Here is a 16,494-nt window from a genome sequence, read left to right on the forward strand (position 1 = left end):
AGAGACAGACTGATATTTAGGTCTCACTGGCCATTTACACTAGCACAATCAGTGAACCTCAGATCCCAGTAAGAGCCACTGTCTGAGAAAAATAAAGACAAGCTAGATGGACATGGTGTTGCAAGCCTTTATCCTGCACTCTGGGGTCAGAGGCAGCAGTCCTCTGTGAGTACAAGGCCAGCCTGACAGTAGTGCAGTAATGTGAGACCTTGTCTCGAAATAGTAAAAAACAAAAACAAAACAAGATGAATGGCAGCTGAGGAGCAGTAGCTAAGGGTGACCTCTGGTCTCCATGCGTGTGCATAAAATCATGCACACTACAAAATGATACGTCATTCATGTGGGGGCATGTTCCTGTGATCCCAGCCCTCAGGAAGCAAAGCAGGAAGGTTGTTTTCAAGGTCAGCCTGGGCTGTATAGAGTGACTATTGTCTTTTAGGAAAAGGTGCCTGTTGTAATGGATGGCACCTTAGATCTGATGAGTATGAGCAGCCGTTTGGTGCTGTCTCCACCGCTTGCAGTGACAGACTTCCCCATTGAGCCTTGCCATCAGTTTCACACGGTTGGTGGTGGTCACATCTTTCATATTAATAACCTTGGTTCACACAAGTGGAACAGTTTATCAAGGTCACACAGAGCCAGTAATTGGCACCATGTACTGCATACTGATCAGAGTGATGTGATGTCATCTCAGTGAGAGTCAGGTTGGTCTGTGGCTCTGAGGGACCCTCACCATGTCCATTCCCATAGATTTACTATGGTACAGATTAGCATACTCATGCAGTTATATTGAGTAAACACAGCTGGACTAGGGTACCCCTGCTAAGGGGATCGGTCCTACAACACCTGCTAGCTGTTGTCAGCTCCATGAAACCAAGCAGCTTCTCAGCAGCTACCCACAACACTGCATCTTCTTGAAGAAGAAACAGGCAAACCCACAAATCTTCCTAATACTGTGTGTTTAGCTCTAAATGAGAAAGGAGAAGTTAGAGCAAAAAAACTGTTCGCATTTTCACAAGATGAGAGCAGACCTTTGAACTGTCTTGTGTTACAATGAATAGCTGGCCCTTATCTTACTCCATAGTTCATGATGAGAGTAATATCATAATGAAGTGTACCTAAGAATACCATTCATACAAGATGTTGCATAGGGTGAAATCTTGTGAGAAAAATAGACTGACTCTGCCAGGTGGTAGTGTCACACACCTTTGTTCCCAGCACTTGGGCGGCAGAGGCAGTCGATTCTATGAGTTCCAAGACAGCCAAGGCTGCACAGAGAAACCCTGTCTCCAAAAAAGAAAAAGGAAGAAATAGATAAGTTCATCCAGATGAAGATTATGTATCTTTTATCTCTTTTTTCATTATTTTCTTAGTACAGGTAGTTAAACCCATCCTAAAGGAACAATATTGGGCTTTTTTTTTTATATTGTTTTTAAACAATGTTTTGATAAGAAAAAGTTTGCCTTGAACTATTTGTAACTCAAATAGTTCACACAAATAACATTTAGTCCAAAAAGTGTCCAGTTTTCTTTGTGGGCTTTTCTTTTTGTAGTTCTACTGTTTCCCAGTGCTTGTGCTAGGCAGGCAATTCACCACTGAGCTCACATGTTGTGCTTTTCTTTCTCTGGGTTTTAAGCAGAGTAGGAATTGACTATTCTGATGGGTGGTGATTTTTTTTTTTTTTTTAACTGTCAACCCAGGAGTTTCTAAGTTATCAAAACTCTGAATAGTCGGGTAGTGGTGACTCACGTCTTTGGTCCCAGCACTCCGGAAGCAGGCAAATCTCTGTGAGTTTGAGGCCAGCCTAGTCTACAGAGTGAGTTCCAGGACAGCTAGGACTGTTTACACAGAGAAACCCCCACAACAAAAACAACAAAACGAAGCACCTCTGGACAATAAAAATCTGTAATGAATGTTTCTCTAGCCATGTCTTGACTTCTGGCATGCTACTGTGAAGGTCCTAGAGAATGGTCACAGTGCAAAGAATGTTGTACAGAAGGAAGAGAGACTTTAGGCAACTTACACTAAGTTTCCATTGGATAGCCTCCAGGAAGCCTATGCACCTTCCTGTGCTAGTATAGTTTTAGTGCACTGCCTGTGAAGAGAAACAGATACTAACTACACTGTAATTCCCAGTGCCCAGGAAACCTCTGGGTGTTCACACTTCGGAACTAAAGACTCTGTGAGGTGTATGGTGAGATGGTGGCTTTTACACAGGTCCATAGGTGGCAGGCTGCTGTACTTCCCATGCCAATCTGTTCACAGTAAGATAGCCAGGGGTTGAACTGAGGAGACAAAACAGCAAAGCTACCCTCTTTACAGAACAAAAATGTGAGCCTGATTTACACCAATAATCCAAACATTTTGATATACTGAAGCAAGGGGATTGAGAATTTGAAACTAGCTTAGGCTGCATAATAAAATCCTGTCTTTAAAAGATTTTAAAACTCATACACACAAAACATAACTCCAGAAATGTGGTTAAGAGTAAAGATAAGCTTCTGAAGTAGACACAGCCCCTGCCTAGAAGTCCAACTTAGACATCAAGGACTTGAAGGCTGAGAGATCATGTGCAGTGACTGAGGATGGATGGTTTCCCCCAGTCTCCTGTCAGATGATAGATCACTGATGACACCTGTCAGGTGGTAAATCACTGATGACACCTGTCAGGTGGTAGATCACTGATGACACCTGTCAGATGATAGATCACTGATGACACCTGTCAGGTGGTAGATCACTGAAGACACCTGTCAGGTGGTAGATCACTGTAGACACCTGTCAGGTGGTAGATCACTGTAGACACCTGTCAGGTGGTAGATCACTGATGACACCTGTCAGATGATAGATCACTGTAGACACCTGTCAGGTGGTAGATCACTGAAGACACCTGTCAAGTGGTAGATCACTGATGACACATGCCCTTCCCCTTGCTCACAAAGAGCTTGCTCTCTAGACTCTTGCACGGCTACCGGTTGCCACTCACAGGCTTTTGCATGCTGGTCATTTATCTCATGGGAATGAATGCTGCATGGCAGGGGTCAAGTAATGTGCTATGCAAAGAGCTGATGGCAGGTGCAGGCACTTCTGACAGCCAGTGAGCAGAGAGTACCCGTCAGGCTTGTAGCTAGTACCCAGGTGTTCTGCTCATGTGTTATATGGGAGTTTTCTGCTGCCTTATTAATATTGTTTTTCTTTTTTCCCTTTCTCTGATAAATTCCTTTAACTTTTCCTCACCTTCTGTTCGACAATAGCCGTGGAGGGTAAGCACATCATATCTGTGTGTCTGTCTGGATTGCTTTATCACACCCGGCTTTCTGCATGTGACTCTGGACAGGCATGTGGATAGCCCTGTGGGAGGACACACTTGCTTTGTTTGTCATCTCTCATGACAGGCAGATGCCAAAAAGAGCTTTCACATTTTTCAGAGAGATGACCAGCTTTGCAGTGAACTCAGATGCAAGTGTCTGCTCCAGCGTGCCTTGCCAAGGCATCCAGAAACTGGCATAGCTTGAGGACCATAGCAGACCCGTAATTGGATTGTGTTATACAATTTAGTCTCTCTTAAATTTTGAAGCACTACTCAGCCTTTCCTATGGGCCCCGTGCCATTTTGTGCTCAGCATATAGGACATCATAGGTAGTATTTGTGGCATCTCTGTGCCCAGGCCCTGCGTCATGTTTACAGTCTGTGGCTTAATATGCTTGTCCTCGTTACTGCTGGAGGAGCTGGGTCCTGCTGTCCTTGATTTACCCAACAGTCAGCATAGGACTGGCAGGAAGTCCCTTCTCTGCTACTTGAATATGAGTAGCTCTATGTAAGCAGCTGGTGTTTGCCTAAAGCAAGTGCATGTGAGTCCACATTTATCGTCATGAAGGCAGTACTTAACTGTTAGTGTATGAAGGCAGCAAAGCTGAGTAGAACTTAAAACCAGTGGTGATCCTTAGTGTTGATGCTGAGTGATCATGTAGTGATGCATTAGTCACTGTCCTGAAATTCAATGACTCCTTGGTTATAAACTCTGTGGGTTGTGCTAGCTTAGTGGTTAAGAAAACTACCGCTCTTCCAGAGGTACTGAGTTCAATTCCCACCAACCACATGATGGTTCACTATCATCTGTTATGAGATCTGGCGCCCTCCTCTGGCTTGCAGGGATACATGCAGACAGACACTATATACATAATAAATAAATCTTTAAAATAAATTTGTGGGTTGTTTCCCTTGTGAATGACTTGGGAGTCTTGGGCACTTAATTGCACTTTGAATCTGGAGACTTTCGTGTGTGTGATTTCATCTCATTTCCTTTAACTGAGCTCAAAGTTGGAGGACTTAAGTGCCTCGTGTGTTGTCCCTTGGATGACTTGCTTTACTGTCATCAAACAAGAAAATCCATTACCTTCTGCATCTGCTTTGATCTCTTTTAAAGACCCTTAGCTTAATTGTGGTGATACCTCACTGTCTTCTGGGGAGCAGGAAATGACCAGCTTCTGTGTTATCAGCTTCAGCCCCAGGAAATCAGCCCTCCTCCCACTGCCAACCTGGACCGGTCCAATGACAAGGTATATGAGAACGTGACGGGCCTAGTGAAAGCTGTCATCGAGATGTCCAGCAAAATCCAGCCAGCTCCTCCGGAGGAGTATGTCCCTATGGTGAAGGTAATACAGCCACTCTGTATGGTGAGGGTGACCTCCTTTCCAGGGAAGCCAGAGCTGATGCTCTGGATGTGAAGGACCGCCAGATGGTGACGGTGTCACTGAGAAGCATCCTTAGAAATTGCTGTAGCTCTCACTTGCTCCTGCCAGCAAGTACTAGGCTGGGAATGCAACCTGAATTGGTAGTCCTCTGATTACTGTTGCACAGGTTGTGTGGAATGTTGCATAAAGTCGCTGTCCCGTGTTCGACTGAAGGAAGCAGTGTGGCAGTGCCTCCGTCCCTAGACGCCCTTCTGAGGCAGCGGGACACTGCAGTGTCTGGTGCGGCCACCTTGTTCTCAGTATGTCCTGGGGATTGAATGCAAGCCATTTTACTTGCAAATCAAGTACTTAACTACCTGCTTTATCAGCTCTGCCCCTGTGTTTCTCAAACTAAGGAGTGAGTAAAAGTAATAATAATAATAATCCTGTCCTGGGTGGTCCCATTTACTCAGAAGGCTGAGGCAGAGCAACCATGTGAGTCCCAAGAATTCTGGACCAGCCTGAAAGAAACCCTGTCTTGAGAGGGGGGAAATAAATAAGGGAACAAAGGTATGACAGTAACAGCTTCCCAGGTGATGATGTGCGTGATACTGGAACGTGGGAAAGGAGAGTGTATTTTTCAGGGGTTATTCCTTAGAAGCCATCCATCATGGGCCTGAAATTCACAGAACAGGCCATGCTAGCTGGCCGGTGAGCCCTTTTCTCTGCCTCCCCAGCACCCACATTACAAGCACATGCTACTGAGCACAGCGTTAGTTGAACTTGGATGTTGGAAATGGGATGCTTTCAAGGCACGCCATCTCCTCAGCCTGTGCTTCATTGTTTGTGAAGCAGCCAGCCTTTCCACAACAACTGTACCTTTTTACTTTGCTACAGCAGTGCTCAAGGGTGTCATTTCTGTGTTCTGTGATTTGATTATCCTGCCGTATGAGGTCCTGTCTCATTGTGGTTTTGATTTGCACAGCAAATGCAAAGGAGTATCTTTCCATGTGCTTTTTGGTCGTTTAGATAAATTTAGAGAAATGCTCACTTTTTGCCTGTGTCTTAAGTGTGTGTGTGTGTGTGTGTGTGTGTGTACATACATACATACATGGTTTTTTGTTTGGTTGGTTTTTTTTGGTTTTGATGGAGCTGTGGGATTGAACACAATCTCAGTCTAGGTGTAGGCATTCTTTGTAATGCTAGCAAAGCTGATGAGGAGATGCGCTGCACTTAATGCCCCATGTTCCCTTAAAAGGCCTGGCCAAAGTTCTTACATGAACCACAGCCAAGCTGGAAAAGCAAAGAACTATGTATGTGTCTCAGCACTTAAGAGCAGGGGTTGTTCTTTTAGAGGGCCCAGGTTCAATTCATAGCACCCACATACTGGGTCACAAACATCTATAACTCCAATTTGAGGGGTCCAGTACCTTCTTCTGACCTCCAAGGGCACTTAGACATATGGTGCACAGACAAGCATGCAGTAAGATCACCCATAAAATAAAAATAAAATCTAACTAACCCAGACCCCCTGAACGTGGGTCTCAGTTACAAGGCCTGGGCAGTCTACGGGACCTCTGACAATGGAACCAGGATGTGTCCCTGGTGCACGAAAGGACTTTGGGAGCACATTCGTCATGGAGGGATACTCTCTTAACCTAGAGGTAGGAGGGAGGGCCTAGACCCTACTCCAAATGACTTGACAGATTTTGATGATCCCTCCTGGAAGGCCTCACCCTCCCTGTGGAGTGGGGGGAGAGAATGGGGTGGGAGGGGGGTGTCAGGGGGAGGGGCCATGGGAGGAACAGAGGGAGAGGGAACTGGGATCGACATGTAAAATAAGAAAAAATAATAATTAAAATATTAAATCTAAAAAACAAACTTCTACATATATTCAAATATGTTTCAGCCAGGTGGTGCACACCTTTAATCCCTGTGCTCAGGGCACAGATACACGTGGCTGTGTGTGCTTCAGGGGCAGCAGCTTGTTGTGTAGTGGCACTGCTGCCTCTTAGTTTGTGCTCCATGAGGGCCCTGATAGGACAGAACTGCCCAGTAACTTGTTAGAGCACCTCTACTGCTGGCAGGTCAGGCATCAGACTAAGATAGCCAGCAGAAACTTTTGTCTTCTGGTCCAAGCATAAATGTCATTTCTCACAGTTTGTTGTTGTTGGATCATTTTCATTGTATTCATATTTACAGTTTGGTGTTCAGTACCTGTGCATTTGACCCTCATAAGAGTGAATGAAATGGGGCTGGAGAGATGGCTCATCGATCGGTTAAGAACTCTGGCTACTCTTCCAGAGGACCCAAGTTCAATTCCCACCACCCACATGGCAGCTCACAACTGCCTGTATCTCCAGTTCCAGGGGATCTGACACTCTCACACTAATGCACATGAAATTAAAAAGTTCAATAATGTTTTTTTTTTTTTAAGTGACAATAAAGCTGGGCAGTGGTGGCACACACCTTTAGTCCCAGCACACAGGAGGCGGAGTTAGGTTGATCTCTGTGAGTTTAGGCCAGCCTGCTCTACAGAGTGAGTTCCAGGACAGTCAGAGCTACACAGAGAAACTCTATCTTGAAAAGGCAAAACAAAAAAAGAGTGGATATAATTGGCTGGGTCGTGGTGGTGCATGACTTTAATGTCAGCACTTGGGAGGCTGAGGCAGGCTGATGGATCTCAGTGAGTTTAAGGCCTGATCTACAGAGTAAATTCCAGGACAAGGACTATACAGAGAAACCTGTCTCAGGAACATAAATAAATGAAAAGAATGACAATAATTAATAAAGGAGGGGAAATCTGGGAGGTATTTTCAGAGGGGAAAAGGTGACGTACATACATTGAATGAAAACATTTTTTTTTTCCAATTAAAGGAAAGTTTCTTTAAAAAGTTGGGGCTGAGGGGAAGGTTGTTCAGTGGTTAAGAGCACTTGCTATTCTTCCAGAAGAACCAGGTTCAATTCCCAACAGCCTCATGGTGGCTTACAACTACCTGTAACTCCAGCTTGTGCACCTGATATCCTTGTACTCTGGAGGGAGAGGCAAGAGAGTCCTTTCTTGATAGTGTTTCAGTGTATAACCCATTCTGGTTGGCCATGGATTTCATAGATCCTTCTTCTTTTCCTCCCAAGTGCTGGCGTTATGGGTGTACACATGTGAGCCATCATACTTGGCCCATTGTTTGTTGGGACATAGTTCTTCCGTTCAGGCATTTTTCCACCCCCCCCCCCTTTCCTCTCCCTCCTTCCTCAATGCCAAAAGTGTTGGAATTACAGGAGAATGTCTCCACACCCCTGCCCTTTTCTTTACTACTTCTGCTTAGTTTTGGGTGGTGTGTAAAATTCAAAATGAGCTCCCAAGTAGGTCCACCTTGCCTCCCCGTGGTCGCACCTCCTCGTTAGGCAGATTCAATGCACAGGAACAAAGGCGTGCCCTTTATCAGCATGTCTGAACTGCGAGGGTGCCACAGTCTGCTTGGGAAAGAGTTGCTTTCCATGTTGCCTATGTGCTGTTTTTCCACTCTTGTTCTATTTGGAGGGGCCTGCCACTCAGCTACCAAATAAATCATACACAGCAGCTTATTCTTAACTATGAATGCCTGGCCTTAGGTTGACTTGTAGCTTAAATTAACCCATCTATGTTTTGCCTCTGGGCTTTTTCTTTTTCTTACTTGTGTATGTATTAATTTCACTCTTAACCTTGGCTTCTTCGGTGGCTGGCCCTGAAATCCTCCCCCTTGCTCTGTCTTACTCATTCTATCTTGCTCTTAGATCCTTCCTCTTATTCTACCTGCCAGCCCGGCCCTGCGTATCCTTTCTCCTGCCTCGGTATTGAGTATTCAGCTCTTTATTAGACTATCAGATGTTTTAGACAGGCAGAAAAACCACAGCTTCACAGAGTTAAACAAATGCAGCATAAAAGAATGCAATACATCTTTGCATCATTAAAACAAATATTTCACAGCATAAACAAATGTAACACACCTTAAAGTAATATTCCACAACACCTGTGGGAGCTTCTGATGTGAGCATCTGCCCTGGACATGAGAGCCAAGGATAGTCAGATCTGAGTCTTCAGGGTTGGGAGCCTCATAACTGTTGTGCCCAAATTCTGAACCCCAAAACCCCAGAGACCCACTCCGATGAAAAGCAAAGAGTTTTACTGTTGTTTAACGAATTAGCTATTTTTAACTCTGGCCCCTCATCCGTTCATGCCAGTGTGGAAAGAGAAGGGCCCCAAGAAGCCACAAGGCGGGGAAGTTACTGGGCAGCATAAGGGGAGTCCCTAGGGGTGCAATCTCAGGATTGGTGTGCTTCCAGGCTTGGAGAACCTGTCCTGTGCTGATTGGTCACCTGGTTGTTATGTCCTGCATGCCACTTTTACTGTAAAGAGTTTCCAGAGCCCACCAGCTAACTTCTGATTGGTTCCTTGTCACATGTAGGGCATCTGACCTCCTAGTGACTGGGGCAGCTCCAGCCAGGTTAGAAGGCGGGAAACCAAGCACACGTACTGAGTCAGGGACTCTGGCTTGTTAGGTCTTTCCTGCAGCCCATCACAGATGCTAAAGCAGGGGCTGGTGAGGGTCTGGTCCCTTCAGTGTTCACAGCAAACACAGACTTATGTGTTCCTTAGATATGGCCTGTGTATGGTGGCTCAGTGTTTGAGAGGCTGAAGGGGGAAATTACAGTGAGTCTAGGCCAGCCTTGGCTACAGTGTGGTACCCTATCTAAAATAAAAATTCCTCACAACCGTCAGAAAGGAGAACAGCAAGGAACATGCCCGAGAGAAAATAGCAGTGTTGGCCTGACATCTTCCTTTTTCCCTAATCCTTATACCATTCTTGTCTTAGGAAGTTGGCCTGGCCCTGCGGACCTTACTAGCCACTGTGGATGAGACCATTCCAATCCTCCCAGCCAGCACGCATCGAGAGGTAGGCACAGTGATGGGTGGGATCGTGCTAGAGCACAGGTTTAAAGCTGCTTAGTCAGCAAAGTGCCGGAGATAAACAACTTAAGTTCCAGAGATTCCAACCTATGCGCACCTGGCTCCATTGTGTCTGTCCTGTAGAGTGTCGGCATGACGGAACAACGGCATGCTAGTCTGGAAGGACAGGGAGAGTGCAAGCCTTCAGACAAGACACGCCCTCAAGAAGGAGCTCTCTGGGTGATCACCTCCACCAGGCACCACCTCCTCCTATCCACATGTCTCAGCATTTCCCTGTAAACGACATACCAACGTCCTCTTAATGAGTCTCCAGTTGCTTTAAGGACCCAAAATTCATCCGGGATACTGTTCCCACAACAGTCACATGTATCCCAGACCGGGTACACACTGAAACGTCTTTCCTGCTCCACTGGCCAGAGTGCTAGATGACAAAGTAGCTGCCACCATGCTCATCCTTGGCGTCCATATAGTACATTTATCTCATCTGTGTGAGTTCTAAATGAAAGGCGCCACAACCCTTCTCCACCAATTCCTTTCATCTTTCTTTTTCTCCTCCTCTTCCCCTTTTGGCTTTTTAAAACAGGGTTTTGCCATATAGCTCTGGCTATCCTGGAATTCACCTTATAGAACAGGCTGCCTCTGCCCCCCAGTTGCTTGGATTAAAGGCGTGTGCCAACACCACCTGGCCCCCTTTCCTCCTTCAACCTGGCCTGCCTAGAGTTGGGTTTTTTTTTTTTTTTTCTTTAATAATAATAAGTAAAAAGGTTTTTATGTTGTATGTTGTTTTGCCTGCATGTGTGTGTGCAGTCCCCTTGGAGGCCAGGAGAGAGAGTGATATATCTCCTAGAATTTAGGGATGGCTGTGAGCTGCCATGTGAGTGCGCCTGGGACTCTGGAAGAGCCCTCAGTGCTGTGAAATGCTGACACATATCTCCATCCCCTTGCTCTTTACTTTGAAAAGATTTTCAGACTTACAAAAACTTTCCAGATTAATAATGCAAATTTTCAAACATCCTCTGTTTGCAGTGCAAGTGTAATGCACATGTCAGCACTTCATCATATTTGCATCCTCTCTCCCAGCCATCCACGTAACCATGACACCAGGGATGGCCTACTGTATACCCATCCTGCATCTGTAAGCTCTGAGCCTCTGGTTACTATAGGTTACTATAAGCCTCTTCCTGCTAGGTATGCTGAGAGCCTCTCACCTGTAAGTCAGGGGCTGCTTGGGTCGTGTGCTTTGAATGGTCCTGTCTGTCCATCTCTATGTAACTTCTGCTCATCTGGAAAATGGCTGCTTTCTCCTTCTCTTGTGTGGTATCAAATTTTGGAGTGTGGAAAACTTTTTTTCTTTGTTGTTGGTGATGTGTGTGTGTGTGTGTGTGTGTGTGTGTGTGTGTGTGACTTGTATGTATGTTTTCAAGGCTGTTCAAATTGGTCTGCCCTTTTCTGGGGAAGGCTTACTTGTCACACTCTGGGCATTCCTTAGTTGCCTGTAGTTATTCATGTAGGGATGCGGCCTCATGGGCTTCCCAGCCATTCACATTAGCACATCTCTTGCTGTGATCCTTGTTCAGCTCCTGTGTAGGCAGCACTAAGAGCCAGAGAACAGGGAATTTGTTGTGAGACTACCTCTCTCCTAGGACTACCAGATGCTACGTCCATCGTCTTACTAGCATAGAGCTTTTTGAGGCGGGTCCTCACTAAATGTGGCCTACGTTGCCTTGGAAGTCGAACTTGAACCCCTCCTTCCCAGCCTCCCCAGGGCCAGAATTACAGGTGTGCACTGCCATACCCAGCTGACACTGGCATTTTCTAATAACCCAGGCTAAAGGATTCTATGTTCTTCCCCTTTTCTTCCCCAGGCAGTGTCTTCACCTGAGACATCCATCCCTCATGCCCCATCTTGTCATAGAAAACCACTCAGCCCAGTGAAGAGGGCGTAGTGGGCAACACTCCATGTGGTTGTGAGTTACTTAGCCCACATGTCACTGGTCACTGTAGGTCATCTCATTCTACAGCACTGTCCTTTCCCCTGAACTGTGAAGCCTGTCATGTCCCATCCTTTCATTCAGCCTTCATCCTGCTATCAAAGCCATCTCTCTAGAACAGTTGTCTAGATTTATCACTCTCCTTCCCTGATTGTACACATCAGCTTGAGCAAGGTAAAGGTCAGCTTGGCATAGTCTTTGTAGTTGAAACTTGCCTACTTGTGCAGTCTAGTCCAAATCCAGCTGTTCTTTGTAAGGTCTTTCTGAGGCAGAGGACTAGCTCTCCATGTGAGTTTCAGGATTTCCCTGCAGGCCTCTCCCACCAGGTCTAATTTCCTCCTTCATCCACAGCCCAAAGTTGTCATTACCCTGGGTTCATCAAAAAAGGCAGATGTCTCAGTCCTACTTACCATTTACTGAATGACCAGGAAGGCTGGTGTGGTGGTGCACACCTTTACAGGTGAATCTGTAAGTTTGAGGCTAGCCTGTCTACATATCAAATACTAGGACAGGCAGGATGACATAAAGAGACCCTGTCTCAAACAAATAATTAGCAAAAAGTTGTGAGCCCTGCAGGGCAGCGTGTGCTCCACAGCCCAGCCTAGCTGGACAGACAGAGTGTGGCGTGAGGACGTCCCCCGACTCTGGCAATAGGAAGCAGCAGGTATAGGACACTTATGCTTAGACTACTAAGACAAGATGTAGAAAGCCTAGAGAGAGGGCTGGAGAGATGGCTCAGTGGTTTAGAGCACTTGCCACTCTTGCAGAGGACCTCATTTAGTTCTAGCACCCACAGGCCAGTTCACAACCAAATATAACTCCAGCTCTGAGTCTGAAGACCTCTTCTGGCCTCCTTAGTCACCTGTACATGGCATGCACACACTTAATTCATAATTTACTTTAATATTAAAGAAAATCCAAGAAAATGCCTGGAAAGAGACACAGCATAGTGAAAAGGTTTGGCCGTGACCGTTATCCTGTGTGGCCCTCATCAGGTCACTTGGTATTAAGGTGCTTGCATTCGAGTGTGCATGTTTGGACTAGATTATCTCAGGCTCTTCCAGATTCTGTGACTATAAAATGCAGCAGAGTCTACCACACGCTGAAGAGTCCAAACAGCAAGCTCAGAGTACAGGAGAGCCAGTCATGGTGGCATGAGGGCTGAAACTGGAAAGGCTGCCAGCACATATGTGCACGCATACAGGTATGCGGGCACACAACACCACACTACAGTCACTGATTTCCAAAGTGGACAGAGTTCACACCCTGTTGAAATCTTACTTTTTCCTCTGCCTTTTTCCCCTCTCATTGTACCCTGACTGGCCTGGAATTTGCTATATAGACCAAGCTGGCCTGGAACTCACAGAGATATTCCTGCCTCTGCCTTCTGAGTGCTGAGATTAAAGGGACACACCACCATGACCAACTTATGTTGCCTTGAAGGAAAGGAAAGTTTATTAGAGGGAAATAAAGTTTTATTTTGTCTTGGAGACCCAAAGAAAGACAGGACAGATGCCTGAGCGCTGTTCTCCTGACCCTCTCTTGTCTTCCCAGATTGAGATGGCGCAGAAGCTGCTGAACTCTGACTTGGGTGAGCTCATCAGCAAGATGAAGCTGGCTCAGCAGTACGTCATGACCAGTCTGCAGCAGGAGTACAAGAAGCAGATGCTGACAGCTGCTCATGCCCTGGCTGTGGACGCCAAGAATCTCCTGGATGTCATTGATCAAGCAAGACTGAAGATGCTCGGGCAGACACGGCCACATTGAGCCACTGGACACTGGACACGGCTTTCTGCCCTTTTGGAGATCTTCTCTAGCATTCCACCAGCAGTGAGGAAGTAACCGTTTCCTCCTCGGACGCCTGCACTCACAACTCCAACTGAATGACAGCTATCTGAAAGTCTCTCTCATATAAGTTTAACCACTTATGTGTGGTTTTGAGTTTGTTATTTTTCTAAATAATATTCAGAAACATCAGGATCCAAAATGGCATTTTTCTGAGAATGAAGATTGTACATTAAGAAGCTTTTAAAAAACACTTGGTGTTGGAATTGGGATGTGTGCTCTTGGGAGTGGTAGTTCCTACTGACCGTGGCTGCAAGGTGGAAGAGGACTGTCTGAAGAGGGAGGGCTCCCCAAGGCCGCAGAGGTGGGCCTTCCTCCTGCCAGGGTCCCTCTCCAGGCTGGGCTGCAATATGCTAATCTCGTTTACAGAGAAAGTGCATAAAAGCTATATTTTGAAGACTAAGTGTTTTCGGAAGAAAACTTCTTCCCTCCCTGTCTCCACCTATTTCTTTGCAGTGGATACTGAAGCATTGAATTGTGAACTGTCTGTAGAACTGATGGAAAAACTCTTATCTTTCCTCACCAGAATTCTGTGCCAGTTTTTTGTAGCAATGTAATTTTTCTTGGGAGCAGAAATGCTTTGTACCAGAGCACTCCCAACTGCATCAAGAAGTTCCAGAACCATCCCTGTTCTCCATTTTTATATAATTTATAAGAATGATTAAAGCCATGTTGACTCTTACAGCCACTAGAGCTAACTGATCTTCATTGCGTCTGTCTTCCCAGAGAGGACCCCCACAGGACAGACAGGGAGGACCCCCACAGGACAGACAGGGGTGTGGTTCTCTTTACAAGTCCAGTGTCACACCGTGCACTCTGTTAGACAATTTTGAAAGCATACCTTCCCTTTAGTTTGTCAAGGGATATAAATTATTCTCAGGAAGAATATAATGAATTGTACAGTTACTCTGACCTATTAAAAAGGTGGCGCCAGTAAAGTGTCTGTTGCTGTCGCCTTTTTTAGGGTGGGGCAGTCTTCGTTTAAGATTGTTCAGGGGAGCTGTGAGAAACTCACTTGCACTGCACAAAAGTGGAGGACTCCACCATAGACGGCAGACCATCCTAACCTGCTATTCCATTCTGTCAGGGCCGTAGGTGGTTTTTGTTTGTTTTGACTTTTTTTTTTTTAAGGGGGTTAGTTTTGTGTTTGTTTGGTTTTGTTATTTGTTGTTGAGCTCACAGAGATTTCCCTGCCTCTGCCGGGATTAAAGGTGCACACCACTATACCCAGTTTGGTTTGGGTTTTAGAACATATTTGTTACTTTGTTATTCTTTCTTGTGTGTGTGTGTGTGTGTGTGTGTGTCAGTGTGTCATTGCTCAAACGGAAGTTAGAACAGAACTTTGAGGACTTAGTTGTCTCCCTCAGTTATGGATTCCACGGACGGAGCTCAGGTCAGCCTGTATAGCAAGTGCTTTGACCCGCTGAGCTAACTCTCCAGCCTCAGTTTGGCCTTTGTAACTCAGGACAGTGTGGAGCTCACGGCAGGGCTTCCAGTTCTTTATTGAACCGCTCAGTGAAGTGTCATACCTTCACACAGCACTTTGTGTATTGCTCCTGGGCCCCTCCTACACTCTTCCATTTCTGGCTTCTTTTCCTCAAAACAATCGTTTGAATGCCTATATGCTATATGCCAGAAGTCATTCCTCCTTGTGGTAATAGTCCATGGCTCCAGTGTCACCACAGACTTACCTAACACCTGTTGGTGAGTCTGTTAAAACTGAACTAGCTGGTCTCAAGCAGGTAACAAGCCTTCTGTCTGAACTTCCCAAACCCTGGGGTTGCAGGCATGTGCTACCATGCCTAGCCCCATTTCACCATTTCCATGTGGGCTTTTTGTTTTTTGGCGGGGGGTTGGGGGGCGTAGGGACTGAGGGGTCTCGTGCGGTCCAGGCTGACCTCAAACTCATTATATCCCCAAGGCTATGTAGTGACCTTCCTGCCTCTACCACCTGAGTGTTAGGATTTCAAGCGTTCTGGTTCATCATGCCTCACTTACTGGACTGAGATGAGGAGATAGCCCCACCCCCCACCCCACCCCCGGTAAGGCACTTTCTAGCCTCTGTGAAGCCCCAGGTTCAATTCCCCAGCAGGAACAGGGAGAGTACTAGGTGTCGGCTTCAGTGTGCCAGTCTTTAGTGAGGCATTTGCTTTCTTACTTTCTCCCAGCCTCTGGCCTCCACTGCCTTCCTGAATGGTGGCTGTGTTTGTCTGCTGGCTTGTTCCGTGGGGTCCTATGCAGTGAGGGGTTTGTCTTTTTTTTTTTTTTTTTTTTTTTTTTTTTTTTTTTTGCTATGTAGCACAGGCTACCCTCATTCATGCTCATGGCAGTGTGCTCCTGCTTTAGCCCCCCCCTCCCCCCGAGTGGTGAACCTTACGGCTTAGTTCACTTCTTTTACAATACAGCTAAGTGTAATACGATGAAAACTATCACATCTGATTTGTACAAGATAAACTTAACAGAAGGAAAGAAATCCAAGAGAGTGCACAAGAGTCAGAGCCACTGGTTCACACACTCAGGAACCCCGTGGAAACACTAACCTGGAAGACAGACAGTATATACACAGAGGCCCTGTGCTTGCTGCCTGGCTCTCTTGTGTTCATACAAGTTTTGTTCATGTTGATAGGGCCTTGTTTTCTTAGTATCTTCCATGCCCTCTGGCTCCTACATTCTCCACCTCCTCTTTATGGGGTTCCCCGAGCCCCATAAAGGGGGCAGGGGGCAGATTTGGTAGAAACATCCGGTCTCTCACACTCCACGGGTCTTTGTTTTTGTTCCCAACCACAGGAGGAAGCTTCTCTGATAAAGGCACAATGTCATTACTAATCACAAATTCTTGGTCACCCAGGCAGTGCCGGGTGTGGCTTCTATCTCATAGAATGGACCTTAAGTCAAACCAGATATTGGTTGGTTACTCCATGAAGCTTTGTGCCAACCATTGCCCTCACGTATCTTGTAGGCGGGGCACCTTTGTTGATCAGAGGCTTTGTGGCTGGGTTGGTCTTTACGATTCTTTGGTAGCGTGCAGAGTATCTTCTTC

At 46.1% G+C, this 16,494-nt stretch overlaps 1 protein-coding gene across 1 annotated transcript in view; it reads left to right on the plus strand.

Annotated features, from left to right (window-relative positions):
- The window catches only part of Ptk2 (protein tyrosine kinase 2), a 140,955-nt gene extending 126,563 nt beyond the window's left edge, over positions 1-14,392 (plus strand). Inside the window, 3 exon segments of the mRNA XM_051202695.1 lie at positions 4,497-4,652; positions 9,524-9,604; positions 13,164-14,392. Coding sequence (XP_051058652.1) covers positions 4,497-4,652; positions 9,524-9,604; positions 13,164-13,376 — 450 coding nt within the window. The 3' untranslated portion in view covers positions 13,377-14,392.
- The last annotated feature ends 2,102 nt before the right edge of the window (positions 14,393-16,494 follow it).

Source organism: Phodopus roborovskii, unplaced genomic scaffold, assembly GCF_943737965.1.
Source record: "Phodopus roborovskii unplaced genomic scaffold, PHOROB, whole genome shotgun sequence".
Lineage (NCBI taxonomy): Eukaryota > Metazoa > Chordata > Mammalia > Rodentia > Cricetidae > Phodopus > Phodopus roborovskii.